Here is a 10,100-nt window from a genome sequence, read left to right as displayed (position 1 = left end):
TCAAGAAGGCATAAGCAAACAATAAGCAACGACTAATTTTCAAACGAAAAAACTAGACGTTGGAACATCAGAATAACAATTTTTAAGGTTGGGGCATTTGGTGAAATAAGTTTAATAATAGGGGTATTTGGTGAAATAAAATTTTAAAAAAGGGGCATTTGGTGAATTATGAAACTAGGCTAACGGCGGACTAACGGACCGTTATCAGTAAGGGTATTTGGGGCATTAAGTCAATTGTCAGGGGTATTTGGTGAATTATTGGAACTTGATGGGCATTTGGTGAATTACTTCAAAACTCGGGGGTATTTCATGAAATATCCGTAGAAATTATGATAGAGACAGGGAGAGGGGAAAGAATGTAGTAAAATTATACTATCATTTCATTCAATTTAATTAATTAAGTTACATCAAACAATATTTTATAGGCTCATAAAACATACTCATTATGTGGAATAGCCCACTAACCCATAATTACCCACTTATAATATTCATGTACCTAAAATTAAGAAATATGATTAATCATGATCGCATGATGCATTAACTAACTAACTATAATTTTGGGAGCATTTCCAACACACTATGGTTAATTTTACGATTTTTAACACGTGACTTTGACTTTTAATATCTCAAATTATATATTTAGAACATATATATCAATACGAATCTAACAATATCTTAGATGACTACAAATTTTCTTAAGTATGAATCATAAAAGATAACCAAAAATCTAATATGAATAGTATGAGAAACCAAGTGGTGCAATATCTAAAGAATGGAGGAGGTGTTCAAAATTTATTCTTATTGAATTTGTTTACAAAAAAATTGGTTTAACGTAAAGTTTTGACTTTTAATATCTCGAATTATATACTTAAAACATATATAGCAGTCCCGATCCTGATTATCTGAGGGTCCTAGGCGAAATAAGAGACCAGGGCCTCTTCCGAAATGATAGTATTTAACTGAAAAATATCTTAATTGTTTTTGTTAAATCCATTATAGCGTTGAATTCGAATCAATAAAATATTATTATATCTCCTTTGGTGCAGGATCATAGGATTTCAAAATCCTGCTCTAGTCGTTCTCTTTAAATATTCCAATAAAACAGATACTTACTTAATTACATATAATTAATATGCATACAGAGATTTTTTTAAAAAATAAAGGTTCATTTTGAGCATATAAAAGTATTAGTTAATTTTGTCATCATTAAAATTTGATATCTATTTTAAAACTTATAGACCCATATTCCATCAAATAAGCATTATTTTCGCCCACATATAGTTACATCTATTAGAACTGAGTACTAAAAGTCAAAAAATACGTACATAAACTCAACGTAAAACTTAATTATCTTGTAAAGGATTAAAGGACAGAGCTAATACAAATAAAGAGTTTAAATAATTCAAACACTATATGTACAAAATATTATAAATTAGAAAATTAGTTGCTAAAAATAAATTTAAATAAAAAAATTACAGTACAAGCTAACAGACAAGAAAAGAGTTGAACGAATAAACAAAATAATAGAGGCAATTAGAGGAGTCGAACACTAGACCTGTATTAGGTATCAAAACTTTTGCACCTTCTACTTCTAGTCTTCTACCAATGACCCAAGAAAATAACATGTGTATTTAATTTGTTGTTTATTACTAGTACTAATTTACTAGACATACTATTATTTTGGGCCCCTTTCCACATTGGGCCCTAGGCGACCGCATCCCTAACCTACCCCCTATGCATGCGATATGTGGATTTCATTTTCTTTAGATTTCCACATTTTTGTTTTTTCACACATTTCCACATTAATTTGGTTCTCAAATATGGTGAAAGAGTTCACTGCTACTCCCTCCGTCCCTTAATACTCGCACCGGTTTGACGGGTGCGGATTTTAAGATACTCGAAATGACTTATTAATTTAATATGTGTTAGTTGATAGTGGAGTAATTTTTTAATATAGTTAGTGGGAAATGTATAAACAGTGGGGGGTGGTGAGTGGGGGGTGTGAATTTTTAAATGATTTTTTGTAGGGAGTGAGTGTATAGGTGGAGTAGTAGGTAAGTGAGAGAAATAATATCATATTGGTATAAATATCCATTTATAGAAGCGGTGCAGGTATTAAGGGACGACCCGAAAAGGAAACCGGTGCGAATATTAAGGGACGGAGGGAGTACTCCTCTATATTTTTCAGGAGTCACACTTACCATTTCCGCCCATATTTTATTAGAATCACACTTATATTTTAAATAATTTTTTTACCCCACCTTTTAATTATTTAATATATCTTATTCTCTAGGGACCACCATTGCAATAAAACTCCCTCTCTACTTTTAATTAAAATATTTTTCCATCATCTTTTATCTACGTTTATTTATTCCCTTTTCCACTTATTTTATTATTTTTATTAAATTCAACTATACTTCCTTAATATGAGTGATGGTCTACACACGACTCCTAATAAAATACAGAGGGAATACATCTTTACCGTCGACAACTAATGAAATTTTGACCTAAGACTGAATGTCAAAGTTACGATGAGTCCTCGTATACGAATTCCGGTAATTTTCCTTCTCCCCTTATGATTTATATTACCCTCGTCACTCATTACCCAAAAAAAAAATGTTTTACAGTCGACAAGTGAAACAAAATATACGAATTGAACCAGCTGTATATAGTGTAGTACTACTGTAGTAGTGTAGTCCTAGTAATTCACGAGTTTAGAATGTGAATGGGGGCCGGTCAGATTTCAGAGATGAACAAGACGAATTTTGAATTTTTGACCAATAATTTTAGTACGGAGTAATTCTCTTGAGCTTGAATTCCACACACAGTGGATTTTTATTGTTCACTAATTACACCTATCTAACTTAATTTCCTACCACTATTTATTAACATGTCAAACACAATTCAGGAAATTAATTAATACCACGTGTAAATTGTAATATTGTACTTTTCCAGCTAATTATGTTACTCAGATTCGGGTAAAATGTTGAGACTATATTTGTGAAAATTTTCCATATTTTTAACCCAAAATGTTATGTCGAGTTTCCAACACATATTCTAGAGATAAAGTAGAAAATTTGAGTAAGCTTTCACCATGAACGAAACAATAACATTTTTTTTTATGGAAGAACTCCCTCCGTTTTTTTATGTACTGTATTCACTTTTCAAAACGAGGTACTCCCTCCGTCCCGGAATACTTGACCTGTTTTCCTTATCGGTCCGTTCCTTAATACTTGACCTGTTTCTAAAAATGGAAATATTCTAACAATATTATATTATTTCTCACTCCACCCATATTAACCCACCTACCCCCTACTCCATACAAAAAATAATTAAAAATTCAACCCCTACTCTCCTCCAACCCCACCCCTTTACACATTTCCCACTAACTACATTAAAATAATACCCCATTATCAACTACTACCTATTAAATTAAATAAGTCAATTCAAGTCCCTTAAACTCTGTGCCGGTCAAACCGGGTCGAGTATTCCGGGACGGAGGGAGTATTTTTTTTTATTTATCCACTTCTACTTTATTCTATTTTTGGTAATAATTTTTTATCATCTTAATCTATTTTGCCAATTACATTTTTTCATCATACGGAGTATATGTTATATTGTACCTACTATTACCATTAATTTATTACATTTCTCTTAATTTTTCTACTAAATGAGAACATTAAAGGGGAGGGGAGGGGAGGGGGGGGGGGGTGTGGAGGAGTACAATAATTTATTTATTGAGCGATTTTGGTAAAATAATAACTTTAATTATCTTACTAGATCTGTATAAAATCAACTCGACCTGAAAATTGACCAGAACGGCAGAACCCGAGCAAAAAATATTGGATCTTGGACAAGATTTTGTGATCCGTAACCCGATTTTATCCGAACCTGAACAACCAGAATAGTAATAGGTCAAAATCTGACCGAATCCATCTTTGACCCGACCGATTGAAATTATTGTTTTTATAGTAATAAAATGAGATTATGAGAAATTTTAAGCATAGTAAACAAGTTATTGTTACTATTGTTGAGTGTTTTTTTTTTTTTTGAAAGGTTAGTATTGTTGAGTGTAATATGATTTTAGTTTGATTTGTAATCCATTTTAGGGTTGAGTTTGACTAAATATAGACTTGTGTAGGAAAAATTGTTAATTCGTGCCCATATTTTGTAAATTTGTTACCTAAATTAATGAAAATATAATACGAATTTTAAAATCTCTTTACCCGTTGGGTCGATCAGAACCCGAAAATTATGGATCTTGAACAAGCATTTGTAAACCCGAACCCGAAATTAACCAACCCAAATTCGAAAATAATTTTTTTACAATCCAACCTGACCAACCCGTTTAACAGATCTATATCTTACCTAAAGTCATGAAAGACCACTCAAGACTTTCTCGTACTATCCTAGTAATCTAGATACGAATCACAAGATCTATCATAGACTGAATTCTACGAAGTATTACTCCGTAATTTTAAAATCAGTATAGAATAACCCAACTGCAAATCAAAGACGGATTACATCAAATTTGGATTGACATAATAGAGTAAATAATCTTTGTAGTATTTTTAATTAATTGCTTTTCTACAAGTTCACAGAAATAGAAATTATAAAAAAAAAAAAAAACCTAATTCAACAATTGATTAATAAAATTGAAACTGCATCAATGCGGTTGATGAGGCTTTTGTTGTTCTTGGTGGTGGTGGCGGTGATGCAAATCCTCTTCGGAATGCTCCGAAAAGTCACTCAAATCATCCTCATCTTCATCTTCATCCTCGCCTCCGTCGTCTACCGGCCGCTGATGCGGCTGTTTCTGCTCCCTAACGGCCCTCATCTCAGCCTCAGGGCGGCCAGCATTACCTGAACCATCATTAGCACTCCTATTAGCCACCGGAGCCGGTTGAGCCGGGAGCGGCCGCATTAGCAGCTCTGGGTTAAGGTGCGACTGCTGGAGTTGGTGCGGATGAGGCCGCTGGAGCGGTTGCGGTTGCGGGTGTGGATGTGGCCGCATTGAAGCGGTCTCAGGCCTCCATCCAATATCACCACCGCCACCGCCACCGCCACCGGGAACAGAAGCCGGTACACTTTCCATGACCATATGTGTATTCATATGCATATGCGGATGATCAGGATAAGGATGACGATGAGGAACAACATTACCGTCAAGACAAGAAGAACACTTCGCCTCGAGCCATGCTTCGACATCGAAACGGGGGCCGTACCCCATTACCGACCTTCCACCACACAATCTGCCAACTAATCCGGCGACGATACCCAACACCGTTATCACCGCCAATACTCCTATTACTGGGCCCACATGACCGCTCGGTGAACGGTAATGATGCCCTCCTCCCGCCGCTTGCTGGTTTATCACCATCACCGGCGGCGCCTGTCCGCCCTGCTGATTTGTTATATACCCGGATTGCGCATCCATCTTCTCGGTTTAATTTAGCATTAACAATAATATACAGAATTACAGACCCTTTTAAGTTCTAATCATTCTTCTTCACCTTCTTCATCAACCGATTTACGGGGAGAGTGCGGTTTCAGCTTGTTTTGTTCTTCTTCCATTTAACCAATGAAGAAATTAATTAGGTAAAATTTGGAGTAATTGATTCAACTATGGCAGGAATATTGATTGGAGAACTAAGGAGGATTAAACTGGAGAGAGAAATTAAAGATGAGGGGGATTAAACTGAGCAAATGGGAAAGGGGAAGTGAGTGACTGGTAAAGTGGCCAATTCGAGTTCAAAGGGAAAGTGAAGAAGATTAGAAAGAAAGTAAAGGAAAGGAAATAAGACCCTTTTACAAACCTTAGGCTTATACAGATGGGAATTTCTTTTTTTGGACTAGGCCTTTGTGATAATACGAGTACGATCCGTTTATGTAAATGTGTCAGTGTTGTGTTGAAACTGTTATTGAGTTTATGTTTGTTTATATGAAGTACTCCGTAGATTATTTTCATTTTTAAGTAATGCAGGGAATTGGCATTTTGTTTGATTGAATTGGTTTACCGTGTTAACGTATACAAGGAAAAGGGTTAACAAATTTTGGCCACTAACGCTGTCGATTGGACGGTGCAGTGGACACTCTAAGGGTCAAATTTGAATAATGTAGCAACAAATAAACGAAAAACCAAAGACGGCTAGCGGACTAGGTTAGGTTAGTACGGTTAGAGTCAGGCTAGGCTTGGGTTTGACATCCTGGCCTAGGATCGACACATGCATGTTGGTTGGGGGGTTGACCTTCTTTGGCTTGGGTTGTGGGCTAGGTTGGGTCGTAGGTTGGTCGTGTGTGTCGTGTAATCGTGTTAGATTTGGTGGTTCAAAAGTTGGAAAGTGAGATTGAACGGATTTTTAAACCTAATTTATTTCATGGACTAGCGCACGACCCACTTTCAGTGAATTCTCGATATGTTGGATCCATATTTGATTTATTCCATATTAGGCTTAACTAACTTTCTCCGTATAGTCATATACACTACAAAGTACATCACTAATCTAAGAGCATGTTTATCAAACACCTTGTTTTGGTGTTTAAGAGATAGAAGTGAATAAAAAGTAATAAAATAGATAGAGAGATGAGTGAGAAATAAAAAGAGAAAATGAAACCAAAGAAGAATTGATGTCCATGAACACCAAATGGAAAACTTGTATCTTGTATGGAGAGTTTGACATGTGGCATATGGGGGAACCAACAATATTGATTATTATTTTTTGTTTAATAGCAAAATGATTCCAGCGACCTAAATTTGTTGTGTTAAATAAATGTAGGTGGGTACAGTGGCGGAGCCACGGTCCTCTTAGGGGGGTCCTTGCCCCCACTTGATTTTTTTTTCTTTTTTTATAGTTAAATTTTCAATTTTTTTAAAAAAATACATAATTTTAGTGAAAATCTTATCAGTTTTTAAATAGTGACCCCACTATCTTGAATTTCTAGATCCGTTACTGGGTGGGTATGGATGGTGTAGGAGAGATATGATATTTTTGTTGTTTGATAAATGTTGTTATTGTTTGGTTTGGAGTTGGGGAGAGAGAAAATGTAAAATGTTATATTCCGTATTAAATTAGGTTGAAAACCAAAATCTTAATGTTTAATAAACATGCTCTAAGTGGTTCATTAGCAACCCGACTCAGTAACCATCTCTAGTAAGAAAGTCAAATTTGTATTATACCAAATTTAGGTCGTTGTTATGCAAAAGTAGCTATCACTTGAGCTGCTGGTCCTGCATACTCAAATTTCCTCTAAGTATCCCCTGATGTAATTGTGGGGACTCCATACTAGTAATGCCAATTTCAAGTATCGTCCTCTGTCAACTATTAAATGTTCTTTGTCTACCTTACTACTCTAAACTGTAATCTCATCTTTCAAGTATCCGATGTTGCTCTTTGGTGAACACCTATTATTATTACCGGTGTAATTTCACCTACGCGTCAAATTCTAAGTCTTATTCGACTTATTTTATCTGCAATTATCTATGCTGCAGAACAATATAAATATACATGTACTAACTTAATTTGTTTGAAACAAACTTATGTATTATGGATGAGTGGTTTGTCAGTCTATTATCCTTGGATCAATAGAGATGGTTAACTTTGTTGCAACTCTTGCAAAGTTGCAAGGAGGAAATCTTAAAAGGATTTGAATAATATGATACCACATGCTTATCATCCTTGTACATGGTAATTTCCCAAAACTAACAAATAGTAAAAATTAGTGGAGTTGGTGGAAAACTCACTTTGTGACGTAGTCGAGCCTCATTAGTTGTCAAATGTTTGGAAGTGGCTCAAATGTAGACATAAGTAGCTAGACTGGCCAACTTAAGATATGCATTGATTTAGTAGTATTCTTACCTACAACAAAAAATTGTCCCCAGAAACTCAAGTACATTCGATCAATTTCATTGAAATTTTAGACTCACTATTTTAATGTATTCAATATAAGCAAAGGGATACATATAAAGATGGTTACAGTTCATGCCAAGCCACTAGTTTCGTGCCAAAATTTTCAAAAGGGCGGTCTAGCTAGGCACGACTCATATCCATTTGTCCTGCTTTCATGCCAATGCCTCATTTCACTCAATTAAACATGCTTTTTCGGGTCGCGTCGTGTTTTGTCATATTTTTTCCAAAAAAAAGTGGCATGAGCCCAACTCATTAATCCGTACATGTGTCATGATTTTATCGTGTTGGGTCGTGTCGTGTTTCAAGTCGGCCCGACCCAGTGTCATCTTTAGATACGTTAGATGATCTTCCTCGCTAGGAGAATGCTACACTACGAAAAATTATACCATTAACGACGGGAAATTCCGTAGCTAAAGTCCAATAATCGTTGATTAATGAAGGGATTTCCTGTCGCGAACCCGTCATAAAAGGGGCCGTCGTTAATGGAAAATCATGTCGTTAACCCGTCGTAAAAGACATTTGTGACGATTGTTCCCGTCTTTGCTTGGTTGTTAGCCCCGTCACAAAAGGTCTTTGCGAAAGAATTTTTGTTCCGTCGTAATTAGTTTGTCGTTAAAGATACAATTTTTGTAGTTCTAATAGTCGAAACTGTGTATTTTTTATCCAAACTTCAGATATGGAAGTTACTAATTTAAGTAGCTTTTCTAACAAAAACGTATTCAACACAATCAAGAGACGTGCTTGCCTAGAAATTCTCGTTAAAAAGAATTGAAATAGCCAGAAACATGAATTATTGCCAACCGCACTATATTTGAACCACGAAAGGTGCATAGGACCCCAACATTGAGCTAAGAACGAGTAAATTATTTGAACCCATAATTTGCTTTTATTATAAGTCAAAAAAGTTGAAACTTTATGAGCCCAAATCGAGCTCATCCTTTCTTCTTTTTGTTTTTAATTAATTTAAAGCTTTCTTCAGATGGTCAAGTTTCTTTTTATTTCATCTCCTTTGATCTATGATTAAAGAGGAGAAGTTTTTTTATTTGACTTGATTACATCTTAAAGAATTATTTATGGAGAATGGACTAAAAGGCCCATCTTTAAAAAGGTTTTAGTTTACCAATAAGAGTTTGGATCAGTTGGTAAGGAAAATGTTGTATCTTAACTAATGTTTAGGATTCGAGAATTGTGAAGGCAATGTCATTTGTCGAAACTTCCTCTCACTTGAGCCTTAACTTGGCTTTAAAAAGAAAAACACAAAAAGAATTTTATTTCAGCAGAATGGTATAAGAATCCACAAAGTATTAATTTCTAAATAGATCATATTTGACCCGAAATTAATCAAAAATAATTGAAAATGACACAACTATAAGTCTATAACTCAAAATAAAATAAAATTGTAGAAGGGAAGACGAAGTGTCCTATCGGATCGGAACTCAGCATGGGTAAACCGTAAACGTGCTCTAGGTTACCGGGCTAGACACTTTAAAGGCGGGGGAATGCTAAATGTGCTGGTAGGACCCTTCGTATAATAGGGCAAAAAGGAGGATCCTCACAAATTACCTACCAGCCAATAGCCAGGGAACCAGACCTATCAGCTGATGAGTTTGGCGCAACGACATGTTGTGATGTGCTTCAAGTACATCACAGAGTTACGCGCCTCACAAATAATAGGATTATATATATACCATTTTTTTTATGTACCATGTTTCTTTTGTATATATCATTTGTTTTTTTATTTTTATGTACCATCGTTCTTTTTTATAGTCCAATTTCTTTAAAAAAAAAAAAAATTTTATAAAAAAGTACCATTAAAGTTGACAGCAAAAAAATTATCTTTTCTCTATTTTGTCTTTTTGATGTGTTATATTTTTGTGTATACATCACAACATGTGATTTTTACTTTCTCATCAAGCCGATGCTCTATCAATAGGAGGTTGGAGAGGGGGCATGCTGTGATGTGTGAGCAAACACATCACAGGGGTATTTTCGTAAATTTACACCAACATCAAACAAATTAGGAATATGACAAAATGAATAGGACAACCGGAAAATGACAAAATTAATAAATAAAAGAGAAGAGAATGATAGAAAAATAGGAGAGAGAAAGTGACATGAAGTACCACTTCTCTTTTACAATGTACCATTTTTTAAAAAACAAGTACCATTTTCTTTTAAAATGTACCATTCTTT

The 10,100-nt window shown here is 34.9% G+C and overlaps 1 protein-coding gene across 1 annotated transcript; it reads right to left on the bottom strand.

The window, feature by feature from the left end:
* Positions 1-4,545: 4,545 nt before the first annotated feature.
* Positions 4,546-5,903, bottom strand: LOC110779576 (uncharacterized). Its single transcript, XM_021984062.2, has one exon. The coding sequence runs from the start codon at positions 5,435-5,437 to the stop codon at positions 4,667-4,669; it is 771 nt and encodes a 256-aa protein (XP_021839754.2). The 5' UTR covers positions 5,438-5,903; the 3' UTR covers positions 4,546-4,666.
* Positions 5,904-10,100: the final 4,197 nt, after the last annotated feature.

This window comes from Spinacia oleracea, chromosome 4 (genome assembly GCF_020520425.1).
Source record: "Spinacia oleracea cultivar Varoflay chromosome 4, BTI_SOV_V1, whole genome shotgun sequence".
NCBI classification, from domain to species: Eukaryota; Viridiplantae; Streptophyta; class Magnoliopsida; order Caryophyllales; family Amaranthaceae; genus Spinacia; species Spinacia oleracea.
The sequence above is the reverse complement of the archived record's forward strand: the minus strand, read 5'-3'. Positions and strand labels throughout refer to the sequence as shown.